The sequence below is a fragment of the Carcharhinus amblyrhynchos genome, chromosome 30 (genome assembly GCF_965287045.1).
Source record: "Carcharhinus amblyrhynchos chromosome 30, sCarAmb.v2.hapA, whole genome shotgun sequence".
Taxonomy (NCBI): domain Eukaryota; kingdom Metazoa; phylum Chordata; class Chondrichthyes; order Carcharhiniformes; family Carcharhinidae; genus Carcharhinus; species Carcharhinus amblyrhynchos.
Window position 1 is genome coordinate 14190972 of NC_137353.1, and position 20929 is coordinate 14211900.

Sequence of the window (20929 nt, forward strand, 5' to 3'; positions counted from 1 at the left end):
CCCCATCCCCAAGAAGCTTCTGCTGCAGTAAAGCTACTCTACAGGGCAAAGGTGAAACTATTCAACCTGAGCCACCTCCATTCCAGAAGCGAGGTCAGTCTAACCTCTGTCATCAAGCTGGAGTATGCTGATGACGCTTGCATGTGCGTACGCTCAGAGACCGAGCTATCATCAGCACATTCATATATGAAAGAGTGGATCTTAGCTAAACATCCTGAAGGCAAACATACTGTTCCCATTGTGTATCACTGACTACCAACTATCAAGATTGACAGCGAACCATTGAACAATGCTGATCATTTCTCAGACCTTGAGATTGAACCTCCCCTCAGCGACGGTAGAATTAATTTGATTTGATTTATTATTGTCACAGTCTGAAAGACATGCTGCTTAGATACATTGACCATGCTAAACTCCCTCAGTGTACCCAAACAGGCACCGGAATGTGATGACTCGGTGAATTTCACAGTAACTTCATTGCAATGTTAATGTAAGCCTTACTTGTGACTAATAAATAAATCATGTGTTAGTATACAGTGAAAAGTATCATTTCTTGTGCACTATACAAAGCATAGTGCACATAGAGAAGGGAGAGGATGCAGAATGTAAAAGAGTTAGAGTTTTAAAAGCATAGAATGAGAATAAAAAATAGAATCAGAGGGTATGCTGGGCACAGCTTGCAAGAAGTTGCCTCGCTCCGGTGCCATCTTACTCTTCCTCACCCTTAGTGGGCCGACTGTAGAAAAGAATGTTTAACAGCAAGGACTGAAACTGGACAACAAGCTCATGGTCTACAGGGCTGCAGTGCTACCCAGTCTCCTGCAGACATCAGAGCAATGGGCAATGCAGAGCAGACACTTTAAATCTCTGGAGGAATATCATCAGCAATATCTCTGCAAAATCCTGCAAGTTCATTTTCAGCATAGGTGTCCAATGTCAGTGTCCTCTCCCAGACCAACACCCCCAATATCGGGGCATAGTCTACAGCAAATCAACTGCATTGGGCAGGTCACATTGTCCATATATCTCACACTAGTCACAAATCAGTTCTCTCCTCCCAGCTTTGTCATGACAAGGCAAAGGAGGAAACATTTCCTCAAAGCCTCCCTGAAAAAGGTTAGAGTGACACGATGGTTAGCACTGCTGCCTTACAGTGCCAGGGACCCGGGTTCAATTCTGGCCTTGAGTGACTGTGTGGAGTTTGCACATTCTGCCTGTGTCTGCGTGGGTTTCCTCCCACAGTTCAATGATGTCCGGGTTAGGTCGATTGGCCATGCTAAGTTGACCCGAGTGTCAAGGGAATAGCAGGGTAAATATGTGGGATTACAGGAATAGGGTCTGGGTGGATCGTGGTTGGTGCAATCTTAATGGGCTAAACGGCCTCCTTCTGCACTGTCGGGATTCTGTGAAAATGTGATATCCCCACCAATCTGTGGGAACCAATTGCTCAAGACTGCCCAAGCTGGAGAAGAAGCATCACGAAGGTGCCAATCACTTTGAACATCTCCCACAGACTCATTTAGAGGCCAAGAATATAACAGTGGAAGGAGCGGACTAAAATCCCACCCACCTGTGGCAATATACGCACATCCAGCATTGGACTTTTAGTCAACTCAGGCCCCACAACCCCGGAGTGGAAGAAAATCATCCTCTGTCCTGAGGGACTGACTGTCTCAGAATAATGACCAGATAATCTACTTTACTTACATTGATTAAGGGATAAATACTGGCCAGGAATTATTGGGTCTTCTTCAAAATAGTACCATGGGGTTTTATATCCACCTAAGTGGGCAGATAGGGTCTTAGTTTAACATCTTTTCTGAAAGATGGCACTTCCGAGAATGCAGCAAACTGCCCCTCTCCCGCCCCCACCCCGTACTGCACCAGATGAACCAGCAACCTTCTGAATCAGCGGTGAGTGTCAACCACTGAGCCATGGCTGACACTGCATAGAGTCTCAGAGGTTTACAGCATGAAAAAAGCCCTTCAGCCTAGCTTGTCCATGACGCCTTTTTTTTGAAACCACTAAGCTAGTCCCAATTGCCTGCATTTGGCCCGTATCTCTCCTTGGCTTCTTACCCATGTAACTGTCTAAGCGCTTTTTAAAAGACAAAATTGTACCCACCTCTACTACTAAGATGGGCAGCTTGCTCTTCGCACTCACCACCCTCTGTGTGAAAATATTTGCCCCTCTGGACACCGACAGCCTCTCCCTACCCAAGCTATCATTCTGTCAATTGCGAGGCGAGACAGCAGTTAGCCATTCGTTCCATTCAGCCTGTTCCCACCCTTCAACTAGATCAATGGCTGATCTGTGCCTTAATACCACCAATAGCCCTTTGTATAATCCCTTCAGTGCAGAAGGAGGCTGTTCAGCCCATTGGGTCTGTACTGACTCTCAAACAGGGCATCCTATCTAGGCCCTATCACCATGAGCCCACATATTTACCCTACTAATCCTCCTAGCCTACACCTCCTAGGACATTAATTTAGCACAGCCAATCCATATAACCTGCATATCTTTGGAGTGTGGGAGGAAACCAGAGCACCCGGAGGAAACACATGCAAACACGAGGAGAACGTACAGACTCCACACAGACAGTAGCCCGAGGCTGGAATTTAACCTGGCTCCTTGGTGCTGTGATGCAGCAGTGCTAACTGTAATGACTTCAACCAGGCCATTGGGGTTGGCCTTCTGGAGTATGAACTCTCTGATTAAGGATCCAATTGATGGGCCAATCAGGGAGTCATTGCCTTATATCTAATTGTGAGTGTCAGTTCCTCTGACACACCGGGAGGTAAACTGCTAACTGTTAGCTCTCTGTGTACTGCTATTAGAGTTTGTACATAAAGGGATTTTGGTGAGGGACTTCTGCCTCCGAAGACCTATTACACTAACCACTGTGCCATACTTGGTTCCACAACACTTAATATCCTTTGCATTACAAGAACAATCAATCTCAGTTACAGGCCTAACTATTCCACTGTGGAAGGCATTGCAAACTAAGCCCAGGTTCTGTATTAAGATTCTCTTGCCTGCTTGTGTATTGTGGCAGGATCCACTGGGAGCTGGTGGCCTGAAGCTGTGCTTCTCTTCAAAGCAGGGACATTGAAAAGACTCATTACTCAGTGAAAACAGGGTCCCTTTAAGAAGTGCACAGCAAAGGAGCTGCCTCATTGTTGCGCAGTCCCTCGGCACCAAGTGAAATCTCTCCCCTGCGCTCCCTCTCCATTCTCTCACAAGGTACAAGCTGCTCTACCTGAACTCCAATAATTGTGCGAGAGAAATGGAAAACATTTCTAGCCCAGGCAATGATGGATGTGCCCGCAAAATCTGTCTCAGCCCAGGCTGAAATCCCTAGTTGGCTGATTTGTCAGTTATGAAATTAACCTAAAAAAAAATCTCTCGTCAAATGGGTTTCATTGAATAATTTCTCTGCTGTCCCTTTCTGTGGACTGACCCTGAGCAGATAACAGCTTTAAGTGAGGTACATCAGAGAGCAGAGCAAGCATATACTCCACTTAACACCAGTGAGAGGAGGCAATTATTGGGCTGGCAATAGCCCTGGTTACTGTGTGTCTCAGTGTCTGTGACCCTGCTGCACTGTATAATAAAACACTATTCTACTGACTTGCTTTGACCCTGCACATTCAATAATAGGGGCACGGGGTGATCATACGGGAGTCATTAACAGAATCTGCTCTCCAGCCCCTGCTGGCTAAGTCACTGTTTCAAGGGCAGTGAATAATTGGACTGGCTGCACACAAACTATTCCAGGGAAACTAAGTGGACTGATATGGAATTAAGTCTTCTCTGTAGACCCTATTTTGATGCTCTAAAATAAATCGTATTCTCCGCCCCCCCACCCCCGCCTTGCTTTTAACGTGTAGACTGTGGCTGTGGTAAAGTTTTACGGGTCCCTCAAGTGGCCAATCTTCTTGGGGTGAGTCCAATTCAGGCCTCTTGTCCACTTTCCTTTGATCCACCATTGGCAGCCGTGCCTCCAGCTGCCAAGGCCCCTACGTACTGGAACTCCTTACCAAACCTCACTCCTCCTTGAAGACACACTGTTAAAAATGACCTCTGGGACCAAGCTTACAGTCAGTCCCCTATCGTAAAGTCTCCTTCTTTGTTCTGATGTCTATTTTCTGTGCGATTACACTGCTGTTAAGAGCTACGGGAGACTTTGCAACACTAAATGTGCTAGGTAAATTTAAGTTATTGTTGGACAGTGAGCCTTGACAGACTATTTGCACTTTACTTTGAAGGGGAGGGGGTCATGGCTGAGATTGATCTTGCCCACATTTTAGAGGGGCTATCTTGGATGAACAGGAACCAGGACTTTGATTCAGCTAAAAGCCAGGGCTTTCTTGTCATCGGAAATACTGAACATTTACCCCACCCCCGATAAACAGGAACTATATGGTTGGCGAAAACCCAAAAGCATATATATAGCCAATCACTGAAGCCACAACATCTAGTTCAAAGCCACACTGTTGACCATCCCAGTGGGAGAATACGGGAACTTCGCTCATTAGCTCTCCAAAAGGGGCATGCCCAAGACTTGTACTGCAGCAAAGTGAATGAGATAGGACAACTGTATAACCATTGTACAGGCAGCCCTTGGACCAGAAGCCCTATGCGAAAGTTAAGACACCCTGAAGCTGTTGGACTCTGCTTCCCAAGGTCCTTAGCCTCCAACACCTGGAAGAACAAGGGCAGCAGGTGAATGGGAACACCATCGCCTGCAAATTCCCCTCCAAGTCATACACCATCCAGATTTGGAAATATATCACCGTTCCTTTATTGATGCTGGGTCAAAATTCTGGAGCTCCCTTCCCAGCACTGTGGGAATACCTACACCATTCTGGATGTATCACAGCTTGGTATGGTTACTGCTTTGTCCAAGACCGCAAGAAACTACACAGGGTCGTGAATGAAGCCTAGTCTTTCACGCAAACCAGCCTCTCATCCATCGACTACGTCTACACTTCTTGCTGCCTCAGAAAAGCAGCCAGCATAAATAATCAAGAACCCCACGCACACCGGATATTCTCTCTTCCACATTCTGCCATCAGCAAAAAGATAAGAAGTCTGACATCACGTACCAACTAACTCAAGACCGGTTAGTATGTGACGTCAGACTTCTGAATAGATCAACCTCATAATAAGCTGACCTTCCTCTATACCCTAGCTATGACTGTAACACTAGATTCTGCACCCTCTCTTTCCTTCTCTATGTATGGTATGCTTTGTTGTATATTGTCTATATAGATTGTCTGAAAGATGTTCTGGTTAGGTGCATTGACCCTAATAAGCGCTGGAGTGTGGCGACTAGGGGAATTTCACAGTAACTCCACTGCAGTGTTAATATAAGCCTTACTTGTGACTAATAAATAAACTTTAACTTTATAGTGCGTTAAGAAACAATATTTTTCACTGTATATGAGTACACATGACAATAATCAATCAAATCAAATCAATCACACGTGGACTACAGCTGTTTAAGATAATGTTCCACTATCATCTTCTCAGGTCAGCAAAAGATGAGCATTAAGTGACAACTTTATGAGTAATGCCTTTACCCCAAGAATCACAGAATCTTGGAATAGAATCCTTACAGTACAGAAGGAGGCTATTTGGCCCATTGAGTCTGCACACTCTCACTCAGACCCTGTTCCCATAACCCCATGTGTTTACCTTGCTAATCCCCCTAATATCAAGGAGCAATTTAGCATGGCTAATCCTGCACATCTTTGGACTGTGGGAGGAAATCGGAGCACTTGGAGGAAACCCGCGCAGACACGGGGAGAATGTGCAAGCTCCACGCAGACAGTGACCCAAGCCGGGATCGAACCAGGGTCCCTGGCGCTAGTGATGCTAACCACTGTGCCGCCCACAGTCATTAAAAAAAAATCCAGTCTGCCTATACTGCCAAACTACTCAGAAATATTGAAGAAAAGTTCCTCAAGTCCCATAAAAAGAAACTAACTTGTTCTGCTTTGATCATGTTTGAAAATCTTATGAATTACAAGAGACTTTAATTGATTATTTGATCAAATGTGAAGGAACCGGAGGAGACGGGAGGTGGATTGAGGGATTGGGTGGAATTCATTGCCACAGAAGGAGGTGGAGGCCGGGTTATTGAGTTTATTTGAGACAAAGCTGGATAGGTTCTTTATTGGTAAGGTAACCGGAGGGGATGGGGAGGTGGGGTGAGGGGTCGGGGTAACAAAACCATATCAAGCTGCTGAGTGATTCCCACCTTCACAAGATCCAGTCACACTCACCGGCCTCACACTCATTGCACTGAGCGTACAATCCTCCCCACCAATGGTAAAAAGCAAGGCCCCCATGTAATGAACTGAGTCACGGGGTGGCTGGGCTGAAATACAGAGCGACTGCGGGAAATAGCAGTATTATCCGAAGAGACAAGTCCAGCCAGTATTACTGCATTTATATATATATATATTTTTGTTTTCATTCCATTACATTTCTGACAAGTTGTTGACATTCTCTGCTCATCTCTGTGGAGACAAGGTCGATAGTAAATGTCAGGTTCATTTCTTTTTTTTCTCGCTGCTGTTTCTGTTTAAAGGGGCAGTGTTGTCATGAGGAAATTGCCTGCCAAACTCTTTGGCATTTTGCTGACAGTGTAAGTTCGCCAATGTCCATTTCCGAGGCCCCTGAGGTTTCCCCTTTACTGTGCCCCTTGACTACAGAACCTGCAAGCCATGAGCCTCACCTTCACGTGTGTTGCCTGGCTGCCAGTTACGCATCAAGTCATAAATCCACCTCAGAAACCCCGTCTCTGGCTGGTTTTCAGATGTGATGTTAAACCGAGGGCCTATCTGTCCCCTCGGGTTGATGTAAAAGATCCCACCGCACTACTTCCTGGGGAAGATGTTTCCATTTGTAGGAAAGACTAGGATCCAAGGGCACAGCCTCAAGGGACAACACTTTAGAACCGAGATGAGGAGGGATTTCTTCAGCCAGAGGGTGATGTATCTGTGGAATTCATTGCCACAGAAACGCTGTGGAGACCAGGTCATTGAGTGTATTTAAGACAGAGATAGATAGGTTCTTGATTGGTAAAGGGATCAAAGATTATGGGGAAAAGACAGGAGAATGAGGGTGAGAAACTTATCAGCCATGATTGAATGGGGGAAGCAGAGTTGATGGGCCGAATGGTCTAATTCTGTTCCTATATGTGTTATGGTCTTATGGTCTACTTCAAACTAGAGTGGGGGAATTCTCTGAGTCCAGATGACCAGGTAATCTATTTTAGGGACATTGTTTAATTCTTTCACAGGATGTGCACAGGCCAGCATTTGTTGCCCATCACTAACTGTCCTTGTGAAGGTGGTGGTGAGCTGCCTTCTTGAAGCCACTGCAGTCCATGTGGTGTAGGAACACCCACAGTGCTGTTAGGGAGGGAAAAGGATTGAGGGATTGGGAGATTCCCTTTGTTCTGCTTTGAACAGTGCCACAGGGTCTTCCATGTCTACCTGAGAGGGCAGATTATAGATCCCTCAATCAACATCACTGAAATAGACAATCTGCTTATTACCGCATTGCTGTTTGTGGGATCTTGCTGCGTGCAAGTTGGCAGCTGCATTTCCTGCAACATAATAGTAGTTAGACATCTGCCTAATTCAGGGGATGATGCTGTACACCCGGACATTTGTCCGTTGTACACTGAATGTCATTTGTCGTGGCTGCAGAGGCCAATTTGTGAGCAGCAGTCCCTTCCACAACCATACATACGAAAATAGGATAAAGACCTCACACTGTGTACATTTTGCAATATAGATATCCTCATGGCTCTTTCTAAAATTTTAAACAATCTGGCCAAAGATCTCTCAAAATGGCCGAAGTCCATGACCCTCAAATAAAAGGTGTCACCGTGGCAACACTGCAGAAATGTGTACCTCGTTACTTCTGAAGAGACACTAATGGTGCTTTGCACGCTGCAGAGACCAGATTCAAAGAGAAACCCACTAAAGTCATCTGCATTTCATAACCCAGGTTGGCCAACTAGAGTCTAATCAACTGCTAGGACAAAGGACCCCACCACCTTCCTTTCAATTCGTAATGGTTGAAACATTTAACCATCTCCTTGTTGCATTGCAAACCCAGTTTACCATTTTACCATCTACAGGCAGCCCCACAGTAAACGGGCTCTGCCCCAGTTGCATATCTGGCCCCATTTAGACTGTTTCTGCTGGAACCTCTGGACTATCCCCTACAACACTGATTCATCTCTGCACACCTATCTCATCAGCTGAAGTGAATTCCTCCGGAACAGTAAATTGTACAGCATTGATTTTCAGCCTGTAGACCTCCATGGCAGAATATTTAATTGGTTTTGATTCTGGACTTTGGACCCACGTGAAACAACATTTCTTTTCTCTGTGGCTTTTGCTCTGTAAAGCTTCCATTCCTCTACTTCATTTTTAATGTATGAATGCACGGGGTACCCTCTTCCCCACTTTGAATGTGTGTAAATCAACTAACCCTCTGAGCTCATCCTATCTCGTGTTTGCTGTGGGATTACTAATGGAAATTGGATCGCACCAAAATCGAAGGATTGGAAAATACACCGCCGTTTATAAAGGGGTAAGAAAATCAAGATATCTTTCTGTTTACAGACACGTGGAGCAAGGTGAAATTACAGCTGTTTTAATTAACCCCCTTTCCTGTCTGTAACAATAACCTGGTCAATAGCTCTGACCCTGGTCAACTTGAAGTCTCATTTTCAGACATCCTTGTATTGCAGACTTAGGTCATCTATGATCTTGTGCCAACAGCAAATTCATCTCAGAGAATGTCTGGGGATACAGTTCATAGAATCCCTATGGTACAGATGGAGGCCATTCAGCCCATCGAGTCTGCACCGACCACAATCCCAACCAGACCCTATTCTTGTAACCCCACATATTTACCCTGCTAATCCCCCTGACTCTAAGAGTCAATTTAGCACAGCCAATCAACCTGGAGTGTGGGAGGAAACTGGAGCACCCGGAGGAAACCCACGCAGACACGGGGGAATGTGCAGGCTCCACACAGACAGTGACCCAAGCCAGGAATGGAACTTGGGTCCCTGGCGCTGTGAGGCAGCAGTGCTAACCATTGTGCCACCCAAGTTGTTATCCATTTGGCTCAAATAACATTGCTGCTTACTCAAGAGGATGACTTTGCTGCAGATTTGTGTACTTTTATATTCAGCATCACCTTGACAGGAAATGTCTGAGATTTATCTGAACGGTGGAGGAGGAATCTGTTCAGCCATGTTTCCTGGCTTGTGTAGGTCGTCCATTCTTTGCAACTGTAAAGTAGCATACTGAGAACGCAAGTCTGGCACACAGGAAGCTTTGTATTTTTGGATAGTTGGCTGTTGGTCCACACTGGACTCGTCAATGTTGACATGACAGCTGCAGCCCTGGCAGTCTGGTGTTGGATTTGGCATCAAAGGTCTGGTTGCTGGTAATTGTTAATCCAAGGTCCGTGAAGCTGTCGACAACTTCTGGAGTGAGTTGTCAGTCTTACTGGAAGGTGGAGTCTCTGTTTGGTCTGGCTGATGCTGATTGTCAGCCCACACTCCTTCCAGACCCAGGAGATTCGGTCTACCAACTGTTGCATGTGAACTTCAGTATGGGATGCCAACAGTAAGTACACTTGAAAAGTAACTCCACTGGCTGGAGAGCGTGCGGAGGTGTTGTACAGTCGTGAATGGCAATAGGGAAATGCAAGTCTTTCTTCTTCATAGATAATGAATTTTCTTTCTTGTTCTTCCCAAAGAATAGACTCATCTTTCCTTCCTGTGCTGACTTGTCCCTAATTCCATCCTATCTGCTTCCGGAAACTCTGAGTCCTGCAGCCATTTAGCTCCCTCAGTCTGCTGGACATTCAGTGACACCCAGTCATTACCCTCAGGATTAGCCTAATCTTTTCTTTAATGTTACTGGGGTCAGTGTATTATGGGCCCTTCACTCTGCTTCGCCAATTGTTAGTTCGTTTGGGCATCTGTGTTTGCCTGCTTACCAACTCTCCCAGTTTGGCTGGGCTCTGACTGAGGATCTTGTCAATTCTATAGGTGGAGAAGTGAGAGAGGGTTCTCCTGACAAAATCCTTTATTCAAACTGTGCAGCTGACAAAATAAAATGTAGATGGATTGGCCATGTTAAATTGCCCCTTAGTGTCCAAAGATGTATAGATCAGGTGGATTGGCCATGGTAAATTTGTGGGTCATGGAGATAGGGCTGGGTTGGGGGGGGGGGGGGGCTGATGGTGGTGAGAGTGGGGAGGACATGGATATGATGCTGTTTTGAAGAGATGGTGCAGACTCAATGGGCCGAATGGACACTGTAGGGATTCTATGGTTCTAACTTTCATTTCTACAACTTTCACAACCTCAGGTCTTCCCAAATCGCTTTACAGCCAATGGGGTTCTTTGGAAATGTACTCACTCTAATGATGCAGAGAATCATAGAATCCCCGCAGTGCAGAAAGAGGCCATTCGGCCCATCAGGTCTGCACCGACCACAGTCCCACCCAGGCCCTATTCCCATAACCCCACATACTTAACCTCCTAATCCTCCAGACACCAGGGTCAATTTAGCATGGCCAATCCACCTAACCCACACATCTTTGGACTGTGGGAGGAAACCAGAGCACCTAGAGGAAGCCCACGCAGACACGGGGAGAATGTGCAAATTCCACACAGACAGTGAATGAACTCGGGTCCCTGGCGCTGTGAGGCAGCAGCGCTAACCACTGTACCACCATAAAATACGGCTGTCAATTTGCAAACAGGGAGGTTCCACAATCACAAACAGCAAAAAGATTCCATACGACCACATAAGCCGTATTAATAACATTATTCGAGGGTTAAATATTGGCCAAGACAATGGGAGATTGCCTTGCTCTTCTAAGAAGACATCTATCTGAGAGGGCAGCTTGAACCTTGGTTCACTGTCTCACCTGAGAGATAGCACCTCAGAAAGTGCAATCCAGACACCCCCCCACCCCTCCACCCCACTCCCTCCCCCCAATATTGCATTGGAGTATCCGTTTTCATTCTGTATTCAAGTTACTGTACTGGACTTGAGCCTTTAATTTGCAAACAGAAATACTATCACTTTTAGTACAGCAATTCTATTACTGCTGTGTATGACGAGGTAGCCCTCACTCCATCACTGCTCCGGCAGCACAGTCACATAGGGATTAGCACAACGCTGCCTCACAACGCCAGAGACCCGGGTTCAATTCCAACCTCAGGTCACTGTCTGTGTGGAGTTTGCACATTCTCCTCGTGTCTGCGTGGGTTTCCTCCGGGTGCTCTGGTTTCCTCCCACAGTCCAAAGATGTGCGGGTTAGATTGATTGGCTGTGCTAAATAGACCCTAGTGTCGGGGGGCAGGGGGTTAGCAGGGTAAATATGAGGGGCTACTGGAATAGGGCCTGGGTGGGATGGTTGTCGGTGCAGGCTTGATGGACTGAATGGCCTCCTTCTGCACTGTAGAGATTCTATGACAGCGAAAAGACTCAAACATTCCATGAATAACAAGAAGAATTAGAGAAACAACAGGAAAAGGGAGGCAGAGAAAGATGCAGGAGGGGGAGAACACAAAATGTGAGAATAAGAAGTATATATTTATGTCTCAGGTAAATGGCATGTGACTGGGAATCCTACCCCCATGGACCTGGCCAGCACTGACAGATCTGTGTAGGTACCACGCGTGTCTGCAATTGCCAAGGATGTTACACTTGTCTCTCTCTCACTCTGTAATGATATCAAAAGTCCAGCAGATGGCAGGCATGCAGCAGCACAGTTTGCTCCCAGCAAAGGGGCCAGATGGATAAAGGATGTACAATGCACTGGTGAGTAAGCCCAGGCCCATTTCGAATTACATTTTCTGTCACCTCCCTCGTTGCTTTTACAAATCGCCTGTGTTAAAAGCAGCGAGTGGCTGTCTCGGGTCCCATGCCCCTGGTGCACTCTTTCCAATCTCCTCTGGAATCTGTGTATTTATTTCTCCCCGCCTCCTCGGAATTCTCATCAAGCCTGTTTCACAATGGAATGCTTTCCATAGCAGTTCAGGGCAGTTGTGCGTTATTACAGGGCTGCAAATGGTGCGTGGCATCACAGAACATTAAGCTACTTGCTGTTTTGCTGCATTTTCTGTTCTGTGCCTGTTCCTTTCCTCACAACATTTCCTCAAAGATTCCCGCTTGGAATCTAAAGCACTCATTCGGTACGATCGAATGTTATTTTTTTTAATTCAATTTTTTTGTTCCTCCTTCTTTCCAGTGATGTCTTCTTGTCTGTTGTGATTCTTACTGGAGTTCAGTGCCATACATGTCAATTCCCCTCTTTTTAAAACACTTTTATTTATTAGTGTCACAAGGCTTACATTAACACAGCAGTGAAGTTACTGTGAAAACAGTGCACTTCGGGTGCACTGAGGGAGAATTTAGCATGGTCAATGCAGCTAATCTTTCGGACTGTGGGACGAAGTCGGAGGACCTAGTGGAAACCCACACAGACACGGGGAGAGTGGGCAAATGCCACACAGACAGTGACCCAAGCCGGGAATCGAACCAGGGTCCCTGGTGCTGTGAGGCAGCAGTGCTAACCCACTGTGTCACCCATTGGTACATTGGTCATTTTTGTTTATATTCATTCTCATCATTGGCAAGACCAACACAGCAAAGTTCCCCAAGACAGCAAACGACCAGATAATCTGTATGCTTTTATTGTCAGTGGAGTTTGTTAAAGGAGGAATTTGGGTCAGAACACTGTCTATTTCCCTGCTCTCCAAAATAACACCACAGATATTCCAACAACATCAAAATAGGCAGATAAGCCTTCAATCTCACATATCATCTGAAAAACAGCACTTCTGATAATGCAGCACACCCTCAGTACTGCATTGTGTCAACCCAGATTTTTGTGTTCAAGTCTCTGCCGTGGGACTTGAACTCATAACCTCTGACTCAGAGGCAAGAATGCTCCCCACTGTCAAATATTCTAAATGCTACCCCCATTTCCCTGCACCCCCCCTCCACTCCCAGACCTCCCCAACAAGGGTTGCCAACTCAGGTTAGACATATTCCTGGAGGTTTGATCACATGACTGCCTTCCTGCAACTCACCTGCCCCCAGCCTCTCACCATTGGCTGCTGACATGGCCCATCCTCATAAAGCATGACCAATCAGAAAGCCAACAATCTCTTCATTAGCCAATCAGATGACGCTTGACAACTGGATAAGCAGCAGATTTCCCCAATCCAATACTTTTAGTAAACAGTGGAACAAAATAGTTCAAATATATATATTTTTAAAGAGCTTTTTATTTGAGCACTCTTATGATTTTTCGCCTGAGATTTTTCTGCTTATGGAAGTTTTCAGGAAATTGACCTTAAGTTCACGTTAAATCCTCCAGGGCAATCCTGAAGAGTTGGCAACTGTACTCCCCCAGTGTACAATGTCCCACAATGGTGCTGAAGTTGACACTCACACATGGGTTTAAGCTGGCTGATCAGTTCTTCCTTCGACCACTTGGCCCACTCTTTCTTGTCGGTGTTGATGGAGCACAGGATTGGACCACATGGCTTCCCGCAGTCTTCGATGGCCGGCACATTCAGGTAATGGACCAGTACGATGTCAGGATTCTGTGGGAGACAAGGAAACCCCAAAACGTTTAGGCTTTGCGGCCTAGGCAAGTGAACGGGAACTCGATGCAAATGCACAGTAATCCAAATTATGAAAAATAAACAGAATCATAGAACCCCTGCAATGCAGCCCATTCAGCCCATTGAGTCGGTACCGACCACAATTTCATAACCCCATGCATTTACTCAAGCTAGTCCCCGCTGACATCGGGGGCAATTTAGTGTGGCCAATCCACCTGACCCGCACATTTGAGGAAACCCACACAGACATGGGGAGAACATACAGACTCCACACAGACAATAAGCCAAGCCAGGAATCGAACCTGGGTCCCTGGCGCTGTGAGGCAGCAGTGTTAACCACTGTGCCACCCCGATTTACTGTTAGTATAATTCTAATATACTATTTCACTCATGCAAAACCTCGTCCATTCTTCATGTAAAGATCTCTTAGTACATTAAATTGTTCCGTTCCAGATGTATCCATGATTTCAAGTGTACATTGTTGGCTATGCACTTCAGCTGGCTTTCTGCAGGCATCCTTTATTATTGGATCATACTTTTCAACAAGTATTCCTTGAACAAACTGTACAATCAATACTGACTTTCCGACCCCTCGTGAACTGAGGACCATCAACTTAATACTCCCAAGTCCAGAATAACACATTCGAGGTCAATGGGATTTTGCACGGTCCTGTCCCACCCACTACCATTCCCGTTGCAGGTGGGATGAGAAAGTTCTGTCCCATATCTTGCGACAGTTCCAGGAAGATCACACTGCCCTAGCCTTGTAATTAATGGATTTGATCCAAAGAACCAGAGATGATTTAATTCCTTATGCAGCAATCTGCGTGCTTTCTGAGAGTGGGAGCAGATTCAATAGTAACATTCAAAAGGCAATTAGATAGCTCTTTCTGAGAGCCAGGAAAGGCAGAATGGGTCAAATGGTCTCCCTCAGTGATATAAGTTTCTAAACACCAAACAACCACCTCGGTGGTACAGTGGTTAGCACTGCTGCCTTGCAGCACCAGGGATCTGGGTTCGATTCCTGGCTTGGGTTGCTGTCTATGCAGAGTCTGCACGTTCTCCCCGTGTCTGTGTGGGTTTCCTCCGGGTGCTCCGGTTTCCTCCCACAGTCTGAATAAGGTGCTGGTTAGGGTGCATTGGCCGTGCTAAATTCTCCCTCAGTGTCTTCCCAAACAGTCCCGGAGTGTGGCGACTAGGGGATTTTCACAGTAACTTCATTGCACTGTTAATGTATGTCTTCTTGTGACATTAATAAATAAATTTTATTCAAAACAAACTCTGAAAGATTGGCTGCTTTGGTTGGTATTCCTGATTCCCCAGGGAGCCGTTCCACTAATCTGCTTATTCCTGAAGGAATCCCTTGCAGCCTAGACAGTTTCAGGAAGAGTTTTTTTTTGTTTGTTTCTGAAATATTAGTGTCAGTGCCAAAGCTGGCATTGATTTCCCACCCCTTGTGCAACTTAAGAAGGTGGAGTTGTACCTTCTCCATGAACCAGGTATTGGCTGAGAGGTGGTAGATTTAAAACTGAGATGAGGAGGAACTACTCCTCATAGAGGGTGGTGAATTTGTGGAACTCACTGCCCCATAGTGTGGTGGAGTCAGAATCATTGAATGGTTTCAAGAAGGAGATAGATAGATTTCTGATTTTAAAAATGGGTTCGAGGGGAATGGGAAACGGGTAGGGAGGTGGATTTGAGATCAGCCACGATTTGATTGCATGGCGGAGCAAGCCCGAAGGACTGAATGGCCAACTTCTGCTCCTTATTCCTGTGTTCCTAACCTCTGCAGGCCACATGTTGAAGGTGCTCCCATGCTGCTGATAGGAAGGGTTTGACAGCAGTTTGACCCAGTGATGATAGAACAGCAATACGTATCTAAGTCAGGGCGAGGTGTGATCTGGGAGGTGGCAGTGTTCTCATGCCCTTGCTGCCCTTCTTGTCATACTAGGTGGTGAAGGTCAGTGAGTTTGGGAAATGCTGGCGAGGGTTTGATTTGATCTGCACCTGTAATTTCATTTCTAAAGCTGGGTGAAGAGAGTTCTTTTTTTCCCAGTGACCTTGGAGGACACACGGCTGCAAGCTCGACTAACAAGAAAATGCAGCTGATTCACAGTTTGATTTCCGCCCTCTCCAGCTAGCTGGTGAGACGTAATATTAAAACGCAATGCTCCGACTAGGTGCCCAGGAGCAGCAAGCAAAAACAACGGCCAGGCTGCAGTGGATGTGAAACCTTAACCTCGCTTAGACCACTCTTGGAGCACTGTGCAGAGTTCCGGTCTCCATATCGTAATAATAACAAACACATATAGTGTCACTGCAGGAAGTGCAATAGGACTGAAAAGGATTGTGGAGATATTCTCATCAGGGAAGGCTGAACGGGCTGGGGTGTGTTTCTCTTATAAAGAGGTCATAGAATCCCTACAGTGCAGAAGGAGGCCATTTGGCCCATCGAGTCTGCACCAACAATAATCCCACCCATGCCCTATCTTCGTAACCCCATATATTTACCCCACTAATCACTGTAACCTATGCATCCCAGGACACTAAGCAGCAATTTATCATTGCCAATCAACGTAACCTGCACATCTTTGGACTGTGGGAGGAAACCAGAGCACCCAGAAGAAACCCACGCAGATACAGGGCGAATGTGCAGACTCCAAACAGACAGTGACCCAAGCTGGGAACTGAATCCAGGTCCCCGGAGCTGTGGGGCACTGTGGCACCAAGCCACTATGCCGTCAAGGGGTGACCCTGGTAAAGCTCTTTACAATTATGAAGTGGCTTGACAGGGTAGATGTAGAGCAAATGTTTCCAATTGGGCAGCTTAGTGGCGTAATGGTTAGCATTTTTGCCTCGCAGCGTCAGGGACCCAGGTTCCATTCCAGCTTTGGCTGACTGTCTGTGTGGAGTTTGTATGTTCTTTCCACGTCTGCGAGGATTTCCTCCGGGTGCTCTGGCTTCTTCCCACACTCCAATGATGTGTAGGTTAGGCAGATTGGCCATGCTAAATTGCCCCTTACTGTCCCAAGATGTGTAGGTTAGAGGAATTAGCAAGGTAAATATGTGGGGTACGGCCTGGGTAAAATGCTCTGTTGGAGAGTTAATATAGACTTGATGGGCTGAATGGCCTTCTTATGCACTGTAGGGATGCTATGATTCGATGAACAGTGAAAGTTTCCAAAAACTAGACAGCGTACATGTAATAAACAAGTCATCAACATATCCAAATTTGGAATTCAGGAGAAACTTCTTTGCCCAGAGTGGTGAGAACGGGGATCTCACTACCCAAGGCACAGTTGGAGTGAATAGCATTGGCGCATGCATTTGTTAACTCAGAATTACATAGAATATACATAGCCATTCGGTCCAACTTGTCTGTGCTGTTGTTTATACTCCACACTAGTCCCCTCCCATTCCATCTCCCTCACTTCAGCCTTTCAGTATCTTTCTAATATTCAGCCCTTGTTAGTATGGTTCCATTCTTCAGTGTTCTGTTGAATACTTAACACTGGTGCGAAGAAAACAAACTGTCCAATGCCTGATGATGGCATTGACCTCCTTAGGCTTAATGCAAGGTCACCAAAGCCAAGGATAGTCATCAGACAAAACAGCATTGCTGAGTGGATGATCTTTGAAGTAAAAGGAAAACTAGATCAGTATATGTGGGAAAAGGGAACAGAAGGATATGCTGATTGGGTGAGATTAAGAAAGGTGGAAGGAGACGAATGTGGAGCAAAAGCATGGACCGATTGGGCTGAATGGCCTTCAGCTCACCACACTGGTTAGCACTGCAGCCTCACAACGCCAGGGACCTGGGTTCAATTCCGGCATCAGGTCACTGTCTGTGTGGACTTCGCACATTCTCCCCATGTCCCCAAGTGCACTGGTTTCCTCCCACACTCCAAAGGCGGTTAAATGGATTGGCCATGCTAAATTGCTCCTTGGTGTCAGGGGGACAAGCAGTGTAAATATGTGGGGTTACGGGGATAGGGTCTGGGTGGGATTGCTGGCAGTGCAGGCTTAATGGGCCAAATGGCCTCCTTCTGCACTGTAGGGATTCTATGATTCTTACAGTGCCAGGGACCTGGATTCGATTCTGGCCTTGTGTGTGGCTGGAATGTGCGGAGTCTGCACATTCTCCCCATGTCTGCGTGGGTTTCCTCTGGGTGGTCCAGTTTCCTCCCACAGTCCAAAGATGTGTGGGTTAGATAGATCGGTCATGCTGAAGTTGCCTCTTAGTATTGTTGGGACTAGCAGGGTAAATACGTAGGGATAGGGCCTAGGTGGGATTGTGGCCGGTGCAGGCTTGATGGGCCAAATGCTCATCCTCTGCACTATAGGATTCTATGTATTCTATGGATTAACTGTATGGGCAAAGCTTAAAGACTATATTTTCAATTTGTGGTCTGATTTCAGCTGGATTGGCAATGGTTTCGATTGATCATGGTCCCTTTTAGGATGGGAGGCGGAACAAAATCAGCCTTGGATTTCTGCTTGGATGAAAACGCTTCTCAATATGGGCTCTCCCATAACTCTGGATGGAAAGTGCCCACATCGAGTGGTATAAATGAGATGCCTCTCTTGGTGAACAGCCTCCACTGACCACTGCCTGAACGGCCATTTAAGGCGAGTTGGCAGAAGCTCTGAAATTGTAACCCAGCAAGAATTGGTGGCTTCAGGGCAAGATTGCAGGAGATATTATACTGTAATTAGCAGAGTCGACGGGGTAGTGAGAAACTGTTTCCTCTGGCGGGTAGAGTTCAGAACCAAGGGGTATCACCTTACAATTAGCACAGGAGAGATGTCAGGAAGGATGCAGTGGAAATCTGGAATTCGCTCCCTTAAAAAACTGTGGATTTTGGGGATGGGGGGGGTCACTGAAAATTTCAGCGCTGCGTTTGAAGTTTTGTTAGGCAAGGGGGTTACTGAGCTAAGGTGGTTAAATGGAGTTAAGACACAGATTAGCCATGATCTAATTTGATGGATAGACAAACCGATGGGGCTGAATCAGCTCCTCCTGTATTCATGTTAATCTGTTGGCTGTGGCTCAGGCAGTGGCAGAGGATCGTGGGTCAGAGGGTTGCGCGTTCAAATCCCGCACTGGAAACTTCAGCACAAGAATCAAGGCTGATGTTTTGGTGCAGTACTGATAGAATGCTGCATTGTTGCAGGTGCTGAACTTGGACGAGGCATTAAACTGAAGCTCAATTTCTGCCATCGCGGGCCGATCCAAATATTCCCCTGGTGCCGTGCAGGGAAAAGACCAGGCAAAGTTACCCCCAGAGACCTGACCAGTAACATACAGCACAAAAACAGATTGTCTGGTCATTACCATGTTGCCTGCATGTGGGAGCTTGCTGTGTACTAATTGGCTGCCATGTTTCCTACATTACAAAAATGACTGCAAAAGCACTTTCCTGACTATGAAGCGTTTTGGGATGTTCTGTGGTTGTGAAAGGTACAGTATATATGGCAAATCTTCCAGGGAAAAAAATAATGTGTAAGGGTTAAAATCCTTACAGTGTAGAATAAGACCAGTCAACCCATTGAATGTGCACCAACTCATACCCAGGCTCTCCCTATAACCCAAAGTATTTATCTCGCTAATCCCCCTAACCTATATATCTTGGGACACACGTTTTACAATGGCCAATCCCTCTAACCTATACGCCTTTGGAACTAAGGGGCAATTCTGAGCATGTCCAATCAACCTTACCTGCACATCTTTGGACTTTGGTAAGAAACCGGAGCACCCAGAGGAAACCCACACTGACACGAGGAGAACATGCAAACTCTGCACACATAGTCATTCAAGACCAGAATTGATCCTGGGTCCCTGGCGCTGTGAGGCAGCTGTGCTAACCACTGTGCCACCATTCTGTCCAAGTGCCATCATTATACTCATGTTTCATGGGTTCAAGGACAATATCACAGTGGAGCTAATCTGATTTCCACCTAATAACCAAACACACAGGGGGGAGTTTTCCCATTCCGCCTGCTGCAGAAATCGTAACGGGTGGGGAAGTAGACCATAAAAAGTCCATTGAGCTTAACACAGCAACATGGTGGCACAGTGATTGGCACTGCTGCCTCACAATTCCAGCCTTAGGTCACTGTCTGTGTGGAATCTGCACATTCTCCCTGGTTCTATGTGGGTTTCATCTGGATGTCCTGGTTTCCTCCCACAATCAAATTGATTATAGATTAGGGAGATTGGCAATGGTAAAACACGTCTCCCAAGGTATATGGATTAGGGGTATTAACAGGGCAAATGCACTGGGTTATAGGTGCTGCATATTCAATGGGTTGATAGGCCATGCTAAATTGCCCTTAGTGTTGGGGGATTAACGGTAAATACGTGGGGTTATGGGGATAGGGCCTGGGTGGGATTGTGGTTGCTGCAGACACGATGGGCTGAATGGCCTCCTTCTGCACTGTAGGGTTTCTATGGATTCTCTAACCTCAGGTGGAATTTTCCGGTTTCAGGACGAGCATGGCTGGAAAATCCCACCTGCAGATTTCCAGCAGGAGGCGGTGTTAGCTGCATTAGAAGAGAGAGTGGAAATCCCAGCTGAGTTGATTGCTCCTTCCCCATTGCTCCCAATCATCAGGAGCCACAGACACTGAGGCCAATTCCAGTTAACTCGGCACCGACTGGGAATGACCCTGCGGCTCAGATTCGCCTTTAATGTTTCTGAGGCTATAACGTGTTCATTTGCATTCCGGTCCTCTGGAAAACCTCTCTGCTGCCCCTAATCCCTGGCAGTGCCGGGCATACAAGTGTCTCACCCTTCACCCGGCCAACAAGCCCTAGCACAGGGAGAGTTGGCCTCTGACAGGTTATACCAGAGGATGCTTCACAAACAAATGTCCCGGACCTTCCCGCTCAATTGCAATCAACGCACAATCTGGTGGCAGCTGAGTTTGGGAAGAATGCAATTAACATCTCCCTCTAGCGCATCAGAAAATTGAGCAGTGTTATTTAAAAACATAAAAGTGCGCTCTAATTGCAGGCATTTTCACAGAGTCATCACACCAATGTTACCGAGAAACACTGTTTGCATAGCGGTACTTTCCAGAAAGCAGTTGCCCAGAGACCAGCACTTTGTCACTATAATGGCAAGCAATGAATTGTCTTTGTAACTTGCTGTTCTCTCTCTCTCCCTCTGCACTGATGCTAGTTGCTATGGAAACTGATTTCCTGGCTCACATGAGATGCTTTGCGTGTC

General features: G+C 46.4%; 1 protein-coding gene across 5 annotated transcripts in view; it reads right to left on the bottom strand.

Moving 5' to 3' along the window:
* Positions 1 to 20929, bottom strand: part of LOC145359990 (calmodulin-binding transcription activator 1-like) — a 1101467-nt gene that overhangs the window by 159329 nt on the left and 921209 nt on the right. For all 5 annotated transcript variants that reach the window (XM_080214885.1, XM_080214883.1, XM_080214884.1 and 2 more), the window contains exon 6: positions 13523 to 13676. In XM_080214885.1, the coding sequence (XP_080071011.1) occupies positions 13523 to 13676 (154 nt within the window). The remainder of the gene's footprint in view (positions 1 to 13522; positions 13677 to 20929) is intronic.